This window comes from Channa argus, chromosome 15, assembly GCF_033026475.1.
Source record: "Channa argus isolate prfri chromosome 15, Channa argus male v1.0, whole genome shotgun sequence".
NCBI classification, from domain to species: domain Eukaryota; kingdom Metazoa; phylum Chordata; class Actinopteri; order Anabantiformes; family Channidae; genus Channa; species Channa argus.
Genome location: NC_090211.1, coordinates 14,948,656 through 14,964,740, shown reverse-complemented (window position 1 = coordinate 14,964,740; position 16,085 = coordinate 14,948,656). Strand labels below are relative to the sequence as shown.

The following is a 16,085-nucleotide window of genomic DNA, read 5'->3' as shown; positions in this document are numbered from 1 at the left end:
GTAAAATATGTTCTTTTTGGTCTTGAAAATAAGAGAAGAAAATGTGTCAGTCCTTGAACCATCCAGGTGATTATTGGCCACCTGACAAGGAAAACTTTCTCTCGAGGTTCCTGTCCACTGGCCTTCTCCATAACCTCAGACCTCTGACTTTTCCCTATTCCCTCCTCCCATCTTCTGTCAGAGCTTGGCAGAGATTGCCTTGTTTGAAAGCTAATACGACTTCTCAACATGTGCCAAACACCAAATTAGAGCTCTTACACTGTGTATCATCTTATGTATGACCCTTGCATCCATACTGGTTTCTCTCTCTTTCTACCCCTCGACTGGACAGTGCGCGAACATGGTCAGTGCTTCTGGTGTTTTTGGTTCTTTTCTTCTTTAAAGGATGGTGCACAGCTTTGTCTGTTTTTGTCTTTTACATGTAAACATGTTTGTGTGAGTTTGTTTGTCCAGCTGGATTTATAAGAAGAGATTAAATATTTTTAGAGGCATCTAGTAATGACTGCCTTTGGCAAGGCTACATAAAAACCTGCAATGGCAACTTCCTTTTTGCGGACTAATATAATTTCCTCTCAGTTTTCTTTACTATTTGGATTTTCTAAAAATGTTTTAAATGTGACACAGACGTCAATGTAGAAAATGCAAACACATGGTATGAGTGGCTGAATATTATGGTACTTATAATATCTTAATGTCAGAGTAAGAATTTTGGGGAACGAGTCCAAGACAAAAGTTGTAGCTAAATCCATTCAGTCATAATCATCTAAGCCATGCACACCATATTACTGTATCTGCCAGTACTGGTGTTATTAAACTGTTCACATGCCCACACAATACAACTTGATATTCTTTTCTTACTCTGTTTGTTACATATATCTGAGCCATGTTTACGACATATGTGTTAGCCAGGTACATATTATCATAGATTAAAACCCTCTCAGTATATAAAGCTGTTTGCAGTTTCAGCACTCATGTGAGATGAGTTTAGAATTAATATTTTCTCCTTTCTCTTTGCATTTCTAAAAATTGGCTTTTTTTGTTTGTTTCTTCTAAGTTAAGGGTCAATTTCTAAATAGAAGAAAGCAAAAAAAACAGTGGTGACTAAAGTTAAAGTTGTGCCGTGTGACAAGGGCTGTTTTATTTAGACTTCTGTCTCCATATTTATAAGGCACATGTGGAACCAATGTGGACTCAGCTTGTATATTCATGCTATCAACTGCATTGTTTCAAATAACTGAATAAGACTGATTCCTAGAGAAATTAGTTACTGAGTACTTATACTGTTTTATTTAAAATTCATTTAAGGGCATTTCCTCAGTGCTTTAACTTGAGTAAAACACATGAAATGTCACATGCACTTACAGTTTTGTTAGGCAAGAGCTTGCACATTTACTTGAGTATTGTGCTGTCACCTCAGCACTGTAAAAATAGCCAAGAATCACTGTATGTTTTAATTCTTACATTGTCGCTACCTTCCCAGCAATTTTTTGTTATTACCTAATGACATTGTGGATTTTCAGTCTCATCGGAAGTTCCATGCACCCCGACATGGACACATGGGGTTCCTGCCCCACAAGCGCAGTAAGAAACAGAGAGGGAGGGTACGTAAATGGCCCAAAGACGACCCTAGCCAACCTGTCCACCTCACAGCCTTCCTGGGATACAAAGCTGGCATGACCCATACCCTCAGGGAGATGCACCGCACTGGCCTTAGTATGTATCTGAACTTTAAGTATCATTAATGTATGCGAGGCTTTTGGATAAAACAAACTTGACGAGATTTTCTTTGGTTAATGGTGATTATTGTAATGTGTGTTCAGTCAGTATAAAACAATTAATAAGAATATGGGGGGTTACAAATTACAACTTTATTTTATATAGTGATAGTGAATGTCTTTTCTACATCTTCTACGTCTTTTTGTTTCTTCATATTTTTGCTTTTTTCTGACAGTCTTGATTGAGCTTTGCAAAACACTGATACTTCTAATTTTTCTCCAACAGAGCAATCTAAACGGGAGGAGGTAGAGGCGGTCACCATCATTGACACACCCCCGGTCATTGTGTGTGGAATCATTGGGTACATTCAAACAGTCCGAGGGTTACGTGCACTTAAAACCATCTTTGCTGAGCATCTCAGTGACGAGTGCAAGCGGAGATTCTATAAAAACTGGTTTGTGTGATTATGCACTGTTCCACAACATGTACTGGCACAGTTGTTTTTTTAATATCTGAATGCAGCTTTTGTATGTTTTAGGCACAAGAGCAAGAAGAAGGCCTTCAGCAAGTACACCAAAAAGTGGCAGGATGAGGCAGGAAAGAAACAACTGGACAAGGATTTTGCTCTGATGAAGAAATACTGCTCCGTCATCAGAGTAGTTGTTCACTCCCAGGTAGGCCAAATACAACAACGGTGGTCTCAGATTGCTCAGGTTTCATTTACTAGCCTGCAGTAGCTGACAGCTATTCAGCACATGCACTTCGTTTGAAACTTCCCCTGCAGAAAGCACAGAAGTGTCAGACTTATCCAACCGACCACAGGTGACGAGCAGAAAAGTTGCCACATCCTAAAACCTCTTCACTGCCAAGAGCTCTGAACAACTCTGACCACTCATACACTCTGCTTATGAGGAGCACTGAAGTGTCCCCTTTCAAATAGCAGTTTAAAAATAAGTTTTGTATCAGACCCTGGTTGCTCACCCAAGCTTTGACAAGGGAAAGGCTTCAGCTTCAGTAATAAGAATAAAATCAAAACATTCTTGCAAATATTAGAGTTCAAACATGAGCTCACTCTAGTTATAAATACACAGGGCTGAGGAGAACTTCTTAAAATACTAAGTTCATGGCATGACACTTGCTTTTCTGTAATCAAGTTTACAGGCTTCACAGATTATTGTTCTGTGTTTCAGATGCATTTGCTACCAATAAAACAGAAAAAGGCCCACATCATGGAGGTGCAGCTAAATGGGGGTAGCATCTCAGACAAGGTGGACTGGGCAAAGGAGCATCTAGAGAAAGCTGTGCCCATCTCTGCTGTCTTCTACCAAGATGAGATGATTGATGTCATTGGCGTCACCAAGGGCCATGGCTTCAAAGGCAAGGGACATACTCCTAGCTGTACTTGTGCAAACACTTGTAAGCTATTTGTTCTGATTCTGTTGCTTTGTGGGGTGGTGATAGGTGTGATAAGCCGCTGGCATACCAAGAAGCTCCCCAGGAAAACTCACAAGGGGCTGAGAAAGGTGGCCTGCATTGGAGCCTGGCATCCTGCCCGTGTGGGCTTCACTATAGCACGTGCTGGTCAGAAGGGCTATCACCACCGGACTGAGCTCAACAAGAAGGTTAGACCATTAAGAGCACGGTGTCAACAACAAGACTCAAATATTCTTAGGAAAATTAGCTTTTACAAACAATCAAGTGATTGTTATTAAGTACATGTAGATAGACATAATACACGTCCATGCTGGAGGTCCTCTTGTTCGTTTCTTTTCCAGATATATCGGGTTGGTAGAGGTGTTCACATCCAGGATGGAAAGGTGATCCGGAATAATGCTTCCACTAACTATGACACCAGCCAGAAGAGCATCACTCCCTTGGTAAACTATACAGTAACATGCACTGAAGAAAGGAACAATAGATATATGATTTCTGATAGTTCTGTCAATGAAGTCCATATCTATAATGTATGCTAACATCTTGGAACACAATATTTTTATTATTCGATACATTTTTAGAGGTTTTAAGGCGTTATCGACATTCTGATTATGCAAATATAGATAATACCTTCGTAAAAAGTGTGGTCCTGCTGAATGGTCCTCAACTTCTTTCCCCTTTTTATCATTATTTCCCTGTTATGTCCATTTTGTCACCATAGGGAGGCTTCCCCCACTATGGTGAAGTAAATAATGACTTTGTGATGGTAAAAGGGTGTGTGGTCGGGCCTAAGAAGCGTGTCCTCACCCTCAGAAAGGTAAGGTGTGATTACAAAAGTGCAACTTCACTTGTGGCACCTTTCAAGGTTTTATCGTCAGAATAAAAACTGGAGCCCATTGTAGGATATGTACGGTAATTGTGCATATTTGTGTGTTGCCCCTCTCAGTCTTTGCTTGTGCACACATCTCGCAAGTCCAAGGAGACCATTGAGCTCAAGTTCATTGATACCACTTCCAAATTTGGTCATGGCCGCTTCCAGACTGCCCAGGAGAAGAGGGCATTTATGGTGAGTGGAAGAAACAAAAGTCCACATTGGTATCTGAATACCAGGAAGCGAGGAGAAGAATGGTTGGGTGAATTTGAATGAGGGCAAAATGTTTTATTTTTCCTTTTTCTGCAGTGCTGACGTACTCACTCCTCAATCATTCTGCACAATTTTAACTTCAGACCTTTGTTTTTTCTGCAGGGGCCACTGAAGAAGGATGCCCAGAAGACATTGCCAGAACCTCAACCAGAGGAAGCCTGAAAAAAATAATTTATTCAATAACAAACCTAAGTTCCAAATACCCTTTGTTGTACTAAGTAATTTATCTGTGGTTATTCATAATTGCAACAGTTGTTTGTGCGTGTGTTTAAACTGCATTATCTACATATATGTGGCGGGGGGAAGCTACTGGTGTGGCCTGGTATGTCACTGGCCACCTCCAAAGTCTGATTGTCCACATCAGGTGCCACCACCTGGCAAATTGACAAGGTGGTAGGAAACTGCTGTAGATCTTTCAGCACAAAGACATAATCATTATAAATAAATTCAATTTTAGTATGCACATTTAAGGTGGTTTCACATGTTTTGTGACATTAGAATATGTTCAATAATTATTACCATTATTATTATATTTTTTTTTAATCATTTATTTATCACTGATAAATTCAATAACATATTATCACTGCTCAGATATAACATGCACCATCATGGTGGCTTAGCTGAACAGATCTGAATCACTTTTCACATCTCCTAAACATGGCAAGCCGATTAGAAAATGGATGGATGGATGAACAGTTTGTTTAAGTTACATTCTTGCATTCGTCCATCAGTAGCAGCAAAGACATCAGCTTTTCAGTCTGGCAACAGCATTTTGGAAATCCACGATGTAAGGTGCTGTCAGGGACAGTACAGTTCAATTATCTTCACAGTAGAGGCCAGTGTAGCACCAGTCTCACAGCCGTCAGGAGGCATCTATTGTATCCTGTACCGGATAAAGCAAAATCACTCAGGGTAAACATTAAGTTGATACCCAGCTACAGCAGCCTGAGAAGCCATTACAGATTCATGAGAATAGCTGCATAATGAGCAAGAATTTGCCATCTGTGGCCTCGAGGGGGCACTACTCTGATAGATACTCCTGGGACTCCATGGAGGACTGTTGTGATGTGGTTTGGACTGAAGAATTGTGGGATGCAGGTGGGTTTTCCAGGCCAGATGTCATCAATGGCAGATACAGATCATCCATATTGGGCATGACAAACACTTTCTGTTGAGCAGTAAGCCATATTTGATTATCAGTCAGGCCAATGATTATACTGTTGAGAAACTTCACTGTATTTTATGTAAAGATTAAGGGATGGACTGACCTGGAACTCACACTGCAGTTTTCTTTCTATCCATTCAGTGACATGGGTAAAGGTAACCTCTCTCTCCCCAAGCATGGGACGCACGTGAAGGTCTAACCTGGGAGGCACCCGGAAACTGTACCTGAAAGGTCAGGAAAGATTTAAAAGTTTGTTTGGAGAGAGAAAGATATAATTGAATTGACAGCAAGGCACTGAAAGCTGTAGAACGAAATGACAGTACCATATCCTGTCAGTAGGAGGAGGGGGGATGTTGATAGCCAGAGTGCCAGAGAGCTCCAGAACCTCCACGTTGAGCATCAGAGGCATGTTGGACACCTCAGCTATCTTCTTCCGGATGTACTCATTCTCTGTAGCTTTCTGGAAGTACTTGGACTTTGCGATTTTGTCCACAAATCTCAGGATTTTCCTACCAGTGCTGCCACTTGTATGCCTGGGGAAAAACAAAGGGACCATGTAGTGTTGTGAGGATGAAAATGATCATCCATCAGTTATCTGTAACCACTTATCCTGTTTGTGGTTGCGGGGTGTAGGGTGGGGGTGTGTGTGGGGGATGCTACCCTGTTTTAAATGCATTAAATATCATACACTTTTCATTATGCATCACTAATCACTTATTCTATAAAGTACAAACATTGTAAAATGTGTGGCATATTTGATGTATATGGTTGAAAACACCAATAAAGTTTGTCATTTACCCATCAGCTGCTGCCATTGCGGTCTTATCTCCCACAGATCCCTGTGGCTCAGACAAAGGGAGTTCCTCTTCATCAGATGACCCTGCACTAGATGACTCTTCATCACTGTCAGCCAGTATACACAGCCTGGGTTTAGAGCTGAAAAACACACCAGTGATAAACTCACTGCAAAACACGTTTTTGCATATTATCAACATCTTTCTCTCCTCAATTGACATATGGAGAATAAATTTATCTAAATATTCTATTCCTAAATGGTTAATAGTCCTCACCGTACTTGCTGGGTTTCTGGAATGTTGTGAGCTTCATCTTCGCCCTCCTTACCCAACTTACACAGGTTCATCTTAGTCTCCAGAGTCATCTGAAGACAGCCTGTGTACATCAACTCCAGCTCCAGCCACAGACCTTTCAGATAGAGAGAGAGAGACTTTTACAAAGACTACAGGACATCTAACATGCAGCATTTGAATCTACAGATTTAGTTTTAATAAGTATTAAGCCCAGGCATAATTTCAAGGTTGAATCAACAACTCTTTTTGATTTGGACTGGTCCAATTTTGGCATAGGGAACATTAGACCAATAGAGGTACACTCAGGCATGTTGTTGTTGGTTGAACTTAGTCATGGCTAAGAGGATTGTTAATCGCTTCAGCAGAAAACAAAGCTTTTAAAGTGGGCACGAAAACAACGCTGTAATTAAATAAAACAGATCATGGCTTGAGCTGACCGCAGGATTGTCACTGAGAGAGAGATCTGGGTAGTGACCTGATTTGGAGACTCCTCTTCATGTACAGTGGTACACAAAAGAAGGGAAAACAAAAAAGGGCAAAGAAGAGTAAAACACAAATTTACGGCATACAAGCACACACACTGTACCTCTACGGTCCAGTTTAGGTTTGGAGGTGCTGAGAACCTGAGGTAGACAGGTGCCCATGTCGAGATCAGCCAGAGTCAGCTCATTCATGAAGTATGGCAACTATAATGAGACAAACATCACCTTTACTTATTACAAATGTATTCAAAGGACAAACTGCTTGAGGTGCATTATTCTCAACAAAAAATACAAAATAATAAATATGTTTATCAACATAATATTCATCCTAACAATTAAAGAATACATGTACACAAAACTTTAAAAACAACACACACACACACACACACACACACACATTCATGTCCTGCACAAAAATGTGTGTTTGCTCGTGCATGAACACATGTGTATAAATGACTGTAAAAAAGACTGTATGTATCAAAGAGGAGAGTAGAAAGTGAGTAAAGGTATGCTAATGCTGCCGTGCCATCAGTTCTCCTGTACTCCTCTCCTATACCCTGCCTTTTGAGGCATAGTAAGTGCAATATCAGCAGACTCAGACAGATACACACACACACAAAGAGAAAAAAGTGAGGGAGCTGTACTGGTGTGCATAATGTTCTCTCTTTTGACTCTGCACAAACCAGTGCTGAGTTCAGAGCTCTGACCTACTCCTGTGCTTACTGTTGCTTCATCATCTTCGTGTCATTAGTTATCATGATGCTGATAAAGCTGTTATGAAGGATTGAATATGAAAGTAAATGTGATTATAAAAATAGCAATAAGGAGCATCAGCACTTTGTCAAGCAAGGACTTCAGTGTGTGACTAACTTAATAAATTACCATGATCCACTCTCACCTTGATCTTACTGAGTTTCTTCTGGATCTTATGGGCCACCTGATCGGTCCAGTACTTCTCCCGGAGAAAGTCCCAGAAGATCCTTCCCACTAGGGCATTGACCCAGGTGGGCTGAACATCCACAGAGCACCCTGATGAGCCTGAAAAAGCACTGGGCTCAGGTCCAGCTTGACCTCCAGATCTGTGCTCTTCATTGTAACTCTGCTGAAATTTTCAGAAAGATAAGTCACAGAGAGGCACAAGCGTTTTCTAAAGATTACATAACCTAAAAGAACCTAGATATAAGATATAATCTTTTGCTATTTCTGTTCTAATCTATAATCAAGCTTATTGATCACTGACTGCTATGCTGTTTCTGGGTCTGTCTCCTCAAGACAGACCGTTTCTAGCTGAGATGCCAAACCACTCAAACTAAGATTAGCATCTTAGTCAGATATGCTGCAGATACAACACATTCAACTCCTATTAGTGTCCAGGTGACACCTGATATTTCTACACATTGACATCTGGTTTAGTCAGCAAAGATATGTTGGGCTGAGCCAGCATCCAGTAAAACACTTTTCTCAGCACAGAACAGAACAGTAGAGCAGAAGATATTGACTGGCACTGATCAGTGGAGTCGAGTGGTACGGTGTAACCACAGCATGCAAATACAAGAAACAAAGTGCTTCAAATGCAATGTAATACGCTGTGCAGGAGAGTTGAGAATTTCTATGAGTTTACAACCCGCCACTGCTACATCTAAAACTATGGAAGTCTTGTTTGTTGACCTTCTTTTGGGTTGTTGGACTTCCTTTGTCACTGTGGCAGGGGCTGGTGATTGGACTGCAACTCTCTGTCCCGATCAGCTGAGTCACATAGGTGCTGTAGTCTAGTAGTGTTCTTGTTTTCACAGCTCCTGGTAAGTCATGCAGGTCCTCTGTGTTTTCTTTAACAGCATCGCCACCAGACAACGTTTCTGAGTTAAAAAGAAAAGACAAGGCCTGTCATACTGTATTTGCACCGGTTTAATTGCTCTAAATCACCATGAACCATGACACCTTTCCGACCTGTGTTGTCCTCACTCCTCACGTTCGACGCAGACAGGAAATGTTGAAACCACTCCTCTTTCTCTCTTCCTGTGCAACCAAACAGGTAGAGGGTCACTGGAATCTTTTGGTCCACTACAGAGGTCCTCTCTCCCCTCCCATCCTCCTCCTGCCCTTCCACCAGACTCTCTTCCCCGACCTCCCCCTCAGCTAGAGTAATGCAGATTGGGTACTTCTTATTCCACATCCTTTTGCGAGCCAAACCAGGAGGTAACAGAGACACCTGGGATGTAAATGAACAGTAAAGACAGAGACTAAAAAACTGCATTGTTAAAAATCTTAATTTTTTTGTTGCAAAAATGCTGACAGACACCTATTGTGTTGACGGATCATTATTCATGTCATCTATTAACATTAAAAGGTACTGTAGCCACTGTAGGAGTCAAATTTATTCTGGGCATCATCGCTTCAGCTGCAATCCTTCTGGTCTTTCACCTCCGTGTTAGATGACAAAGTGAGTGCAGAGAGAGGTCACTTTGTCTCTCTCTTTCTAACTCCCATCTGAGGGACATGCCTTTTCTCCCTGGACCCAAAAATGTGATTAATTTTTGCAGACACACTGACCTTACAGTTAGCAAGCCGATAAGTGCATGATCGCAAAAATACAGCCTCATGTTGTGTCTCATCAAACGCTGCCCATCGGGGAACTTTGGCACGTGGGTACGCCAGGCACAGCTGGCTGCCCTCCAGTGTGACATAGACAGTGTGTGTGATGGAAGGATGGAAGGTCTCAGGGTCGTAGCTGTGTGTTTCATTCATCCAGCCCTGGAAGAAGATTATAAAAGCAGCAACACACACTGTCACAAAACCCTTCATGTTTTCCTTTTCAGACTTTTATTAATTATACTGAAAGCTTTGTTGTGGTTAATAATTATCTATGTGTTTTTATCTGTGCAACTGTTAATATATGTATATCTCTCAGCAGTCTGTACTCAGCCAAATTAATTTCACAGTGAGTGGTGTAAACTGTGACAATAGAGCTCAGCAGGAGGGGAAACATGAGCCATGGCAGAATATGTCTCATTTAACAGAGTTGAAATGTCTTTGAAACAGCCTGCAGCCTCATGTTAGTGACTTCTCTATTCTCATAAAGTTATTTTATTTGAACCTGCTATTTCTGCATTTATTGAAGCAGCCACTTAAACTCTCAGCAGAGCTGTCAAGACATGCTCTTAGAAGGCTGTTACTGCTGAACCTGCTGTGCCTGAGAGTAGTTTTTATATAGTAATTACCTCAACACTAATCCATTAAGCACCACTGAAATCATTCTTTATCTTTAGTGCTACCCAGTGTCTGACAATGTTCTTCTAATCTCTCACCCCGCAGAACAAACATAATAAAGCTTGAAGTTAATTTCCATGTAGCCAAATCGGTCACAACAGAAAGCTAACAGCCATGCTATTGGCTCTGCGTCCCTTTACTTAATGCACAAAAAGTGCTTTGATCTACTTGCTGACAGGCAAGGACAATGCTTTAGCAGGCATGTTTATCTTATGTATCTTGTTTATCTATTTTTTGCAGGTTTGACCTGACAATAGCAGAAGTAAAGGCATCACCACTTATAATGCCATCCATCCTTAGGACAAAAGCTTCTAACATGCAAATACACACACACACACACACACACGCACACACACACGCACACACAAAAACCCTAAAAAAACAAAACAAAAACAAACACATACCCTGCCCTTATCTAAGATGGTATCATCCAGCCTTCCAGACTGAACACACCTTATGCAGGTAATGAGCAATGGGTAGGAATATTTAGAAATGGTAGAAAACAAGCAGGGGAGCACACAAGGAGGCACAAGGAGGCCTTGTGGACCAGGGCTGGGAATCCCTGACCTAAAATACAAAAGGAAGTGCTTTGGTCTTTTTTATTTTATTAGAAAGTGGGTGTCAATTTAAATTCTATTTTTAACTAAGGAACAACATCCTAGGGGCAAATATAGTAGAAAAAAAAAAGATTCTGAACTGTAATATTTTTCAATAAATCACAATCGGTATTTGGATAAAAATCAAGGGAGATGCAGCTGCAATGATACTTTTATGTTCATCCCTCATTGTCCACAGACTGTATTTTATTCATCTTTACCTGTAGGACATCTGGTTCTGGGAGCTTTCCGTCCTGCTGCTGCACATTCTGGGCTGTGGGCTTGTTGAACAGAGAGGCCTTGTGGCTTCTGGCTTTTGATCGTTGCGGCGCAAACATAAACACCACCACCAAGCCCAGTATAAACCCACACCCTATCCCTACAGACAAACCAGTCACATATGGAGGCAGGGGCAGCACAAAGAGCCCATAAGCTAAGAGGCCCACGGGGAAGAGCCAGTGAAGGGGCACTGATGAGCATGAGATTGTGCGGCTAGACTGGGTGTAAGTTTTGTGTCTTGTCCCTCTGGATCCACTCTGAAGCTCCACCACCTGAATCATGTCTCCATATGTGCAGATCTCAAATTGGCTGTTTCTGCTGTGTGTATGACATTCTGGTGAGACAGACCTTTTCATTATTGGGCCCTTTTTAGGTTTTCTTAAGGGAGTTTCACACACTGCTCTGTTCTCTCCGTCAGTCTTCCTCCGACACTGAAGTTCTATATCCTCACTGAGCCATTCTCTGTCACAGCTGCCCTGGGACTCCCCACAAACCCTCCCCTGCTTTGGGCTTCCAGAACTTTCATCCCCCATGATCTTACTCAGCATGCTCAGAGGATCCTGCATGGCCTCGGAGAACTTCCTCCGTGTGTCCTCCAGCTCAGCAATCAGTGAGCTTCCCCGAGGTTCAGTGGGAGACATGCTGCCTGTTGAAGGAGGCGTCACCCAGCCGTCTATCTCAATCAGTTCTCCTTTTTCTGGCCCGGCCTCTGGGATCTTTGGCTGAGTAAGCTGCTTCCAGGGATGCAAATGCAGCTTGGAGTCAGACTTGGAGAGATTGACCTCTGGTTCGACCCGGCGGGAGATCTCTGTGCTCAGGGACTTGACCAGGCTGAGGAGAGGTTTGCTTCTTAGAGAGCTGTTCTCCCTCGGCTCAAGGTCTGTGGAGGAGGATTTCACAAGGTTGGTGGCGACAAGCAGGCCTGCTGATGATGCTGACAAATCAGCTAAAGAGCCTGGGGAGGAGGGGGAGTGAGGCAGGAAGGGGGGCTGAGAGCGGTGACTTTGGCTCAGGTCCAAATCAATCCCCAGACCGAGGTCAGGCCGGTTCTCCTGGGCTTGTGGTTTTTCTTTGGAGAAAGCCACAGTGGGACCCTCATCATGGCAGTCCAAGCTGAAGATGAGCTTGCTGTCTTCCATCCTGACATAAACAAGGAGTTATGGTGAGAATGTGGTCACGCCCAAAACCTGTAACGGCATGTCGACTTGTAACATCCTCCTCAGGGAGCTTATTTTCTTAGATGCTAGAAACATGGTGAAAAACAAAGACAATGTATAAAACTGTGGTTATTTAAATAGTTTCAACAAAGTAACAGCATTGTTTTGACAGCATAACATTACTCTGGCCACTTGCTATTGTCCTATGTGCTTCCTCCTCTTCCTTTGCTTTTACATTTAGACCAGTCTTTTTTAATCTTCTCTACGACTCTTTCTTTGTTCTTTTTACTGTTGATCTGCAGACATTCAGCAGATTTCTGCAGATCAACAATGTCAAATGTCTGCAAATGTTTTTTTGTGTAATCTGTCACTTTGTGAGCAGTCTAAGAGTGACGTAAAGTAGGAGGGAATGATGACTTTGTTTATCTGGATTCATCTAGGGGGGTCATTAGCACAGACAGTCACGGCTAATCCCAAATTAGATGCAATGATCCATTATACTGTTCATACCAGTTTGACACACTGGTCTTTTCATCTAATGAGTCCTAAACCACATCCAGTACAACTACTCTCTTCTTGTCTTTGTAAATATTCTCTTCTCCTATAGCACTGTGCTGGACGACTATAATGACGAAGACAATGGTTTCAAACTTTCTAATCCCAAGCTTATCTCTCGGAACTCATTGCTACCTGATTTTTGATTGAAGTGAAACACAGATGGAAAGGATGTGAAAGCATCCACTCGTGTCTGTGATGAAAGGGAACACATGGTGTTGTTCCCTGTATCTAGAACATTTGATTTAAAGACACACAAGTAAATATATTTAAATTTACTTTATATAGATGTACATCTTCGCTTAAAGTCCATTTGTGTTTTATAACCAAGGTTTTCACCCTAGCTTTTCATTACTTGCCCCCTACTTACTAAATTCTGTAACACAGCTACAGATAAAACAAACCAGTTGTCTCCAGTCAGATAGCAAACAATGTGTTATTCAGAGTAAGAGGTCAGTCACAATAATAAACGTCAAAGCTGCTCCAGAACAACGGAAAACAAGGTGTTTTTCCATCCAGTACCTAACCACTGTCCATTATGCTTTTGCAAAGGATAACAATTACTGTATACTCTCCCTGGGGAAGTTGGGGCTCGGAGTGCATGTGGATCTATAACAAACCTTTCAGAGCCTGTTTATAACTTGCTGACCTGTATCACAACAGGCACAGTTCAGTTCACTGAGAGTCCTCTGCCATGGTACGATCCAGACTGACAGTGGGATATCCATAATCCCCCGTTTCAAAGAGGCTTTTAAAACTAAAAATTAAACCAATAGCTAGCAATAGCTTCTTTCTTTTTATCATCTTGTTCTCAAAGCAAATGCTGCAGACAGATTCCCTATTTGTCTTTCTGTTATTGGTCATGGACCTGGTTATTATAGTAGTTTGTTACAATGTAATGCCTATTTTAAGTTTATTTTCATAGCCACCTTGTGTTGCCCCTTTTCCCACACTGTTCATAAAGAGAAATAACAGCATCAACCTGCTGGGCAGTTCACCAGATCTAATTGACTAAAATTGCTGCTCCACCAGTGCTTAACCTGCATTACCCTAATCGATTTCTGCTTCAGAGTTCATGCTGACATGGAGAGGAAAATCTTTGCTGCCTAATGAAATGTGGTCTCTGCAGGAATGGTTAGCTTTCTGGCTGGGACTGTGAATAAGACAACCTACTGTAACCACCTCATACAAGAGTTCAGTTTGTGATTTGTCCGCTGAGAGGAAAGAAGAGAACGTTTGACTGTTATATTTAGTGACAGAGGAATTTTGAAAACTGGAAATACATTTAAAACAGATATGCCTCATATCAGCTTCCATTATAAAGTCCTTCCAGCCACTGGAGGAGGTGGAGGAGTAATAGGAAGGAAGAAAAACAAAGCTGCAATCAATCAAGTTTGAATAAATGTTTTAAAACAAGAAATTAGGATTACATCTAATCATTATCTCCTTTATTGATTTCTCTATAAATGGAACAAATGAAAGCAGCAAATAATAACATGTGAAGGGCAGAAATCAAAGACTGATTTGCATTATTGCCTAAAAATTGAAGAATGTTAATCAGGACTTATTGTGAAAAAGGTCTTACTGTCTACAAAAGGTTTAATTTCTGAAATTATTAGAGGACTAGTTAACAAAAACAGTAAGCCTTGTGCCTTGTGAAATAGCCACTCTCAGGCTGTCTCCATTATTTGTAGAGGTTACCAAAATTGGATAGGCGCTATAGGAAAAAGTAGTGTCTAATGTGTATTTGCTCATGATGGGACAGACAGTTTCAAGAGTCTATGCTGTAAATTGGAAAAGCTTTAAATGGAGAAGAAGAGACCAGCAAGAAATCACAGATTATCCCTGACAGCATGGATTAAATCCTGGCAAAAATCATTCTTTCCTCACTGTGTCCTGCTCTTGACCTTTCTATCTCGGCCTAACAGGGACGATTAAACAGGATTTTTTTTCATGCAAACCCAGTTACAGTGTTAGATCTGACCAAAGAGGCTGGCATCACAATCTATCAACAGAACATTTATTTCCACGGCGTTCCTGCGCTTAATCCTGTTCCCAAACAGCAATTTCAACCTGATTGACTGACACATTTGGCACTGAGCTGTATGTTTGTCTGAGTTTCACATGAGCAATGTTGGTGAAGCTGCATGAGGCTCACTGACTATAAACTTTTTTCCCCTAGGACGCATAGTGCAGTTTCGACAGACACTACATTCATTGTCAATGTGCGCACTTTCTGACCTCGCGCTTCTTTCGTAAATATAATTATTCTACGGCACATGCACTTTACAAAAAACAGGCATTTGCTGCAATAAGAAAAAAAAACAGGACTCACTTAAATTTGGCATGTTTACCAGCTGCTCCTACATCAGTGTCAGATGCTGGGAGACGTCGAAAAATAAACACAAAAAACAAAGACAGATACCGATGTGTCCAGAAATGTGCTTCAAGCTGCTGTGTGGATCATGGATGCTGCAGTGTACGATGTGCAGCACAGAGATGCGCACCGTCCGCCAACCACAGCAGGCGAAACATACTGAGCATCCAGCTGGACTGTAGCTCGTCTTCTTGTCTTTGCCGCAAAACCGACTATTTCCTTAAAAGATCCGATTCAAAAGAAATAGTTTGTATGTCAGGTTAACGCGTCAGGAACGTTGCCACCGTATGACATCCTCACTTCCGCTTGAATTGGCGTCAGCCAAATACAGAATAATGTGATTACTGGAGTCCTATCTGTAGGCTGGACGAAACTCTAATCCAGATTAGATCTGAGAGGCAGTCTACAGAGCGAGACCGCCTCCGTGCCGTGCGCTCAGCGTCAGAACCTGCTCAACTGTCCCTCTCTGACACCGCAGTCCTGTACGCAGACTTATGTAATGGCTCGACCTGGAACAGTCATGTCAGACTTACTGCTGAGAAGCATCTGATTTAAGGGCTAAAATGCCTTTAAATCTATTTTCACGGGCAACAGGGATTATTTAGTTTTAGTTTGATCATGACATTTCTTCGTGAATTTACGTGCAGCATCTCACCAAAACAAAAGTGGAACTGAGATTTTGTTTAAATATGTAAAACAAAAAACGAGATCAATGCACAGATTGTTGTAGCTGCTGCTACACAGCTAATACGAAACACTCACTGGCCACTTTATTAGGTACACGTGAACTATCTAATGTAAATACAGCAGCTTTGTCACAAATTC

The 16,085-nt window shown here is 41.6% G+C and overlaps 2 protein-coding genes across 6 annotated transcripts; one reads left to right on the top strand and one right to left on the bottom strand.

Annotated features, from left to right (window-relative positions):
* Positions 1–259: 259 nt before the first annotated feature.
* Positions 260–4,764, top strand: LOC137099458 (large ribosomal subunit protein uL3-like). Its single transcript, XM_067476323.1, has 10 exons — positions 260–343; positions 1,521–1,713; positions 2,002–2,170; positions 2,255–2,390; positions 2,907–3,093; positions 3,178–3,338; positions 3,492–3,593; positions 3,872–3,967; positions 4,097–4,216; positions 4,397–4,764. The coding sequence occupies exons 1-10, from the start codon at positions 278–280 to the stop codon at positions 4,454–4,456; spliced, it is 1,290 nt and encodes a 429-aa protein (XP_067332424.1). The 5' UTR covers positions 260–277; the 3' UTR covers positions 4,457–4,764.
* Positions 4,396–15,748, bottom strand: LOC137099456 (testis-expressed protein 2-like). Of its 5 annotated transcripts, none has more exons than XM_067476319.1 (12): positions 15,219–15,748; positions 11,114–12,311; positions 9,580–9,780; positions 8,977–9,238; positions 8,698–8,885; positions 7,928–8,131; positions 7,134–7,233; positions 6,530–6,662; positions 6,258–6,422; positions 5,783–5,992; positions 5,563–5,683; positions 4,396–5,462 (listed from the first exon to the last, which is right to left on the bottom strand). In XM_067476319.1, the coding sequence occupies exons 2-12, from the start codon at positions 12,308–12,310 to the stop codon at positions 5,316–5,318; spliced, it is 2,928 nt and encodes a 975-aa protein (XP_067332420.1). In that variant the 5' UTR covers position 12,311; positions 15,219–15,748; the 3' UTR covers positions 4,396–5,315. The 5 variants fall into 5 exon arrangements, with proteins under 5 accessions (XP_067332420.1, XP_067332419.1, XP_067332421.1 ...); XM_067476318.1 differs by having other exon boundaries at positions 11,114–12,414; positions 15,219–15,747; XM_067476320.1 differs by having other exon boundaries at positions 7,928–8,128; positions 11,114–12,414; positions 15,219–15,747.
* Between the last annotated feature and the right edge of the window lie 337 nt (positions 15,749–16,085).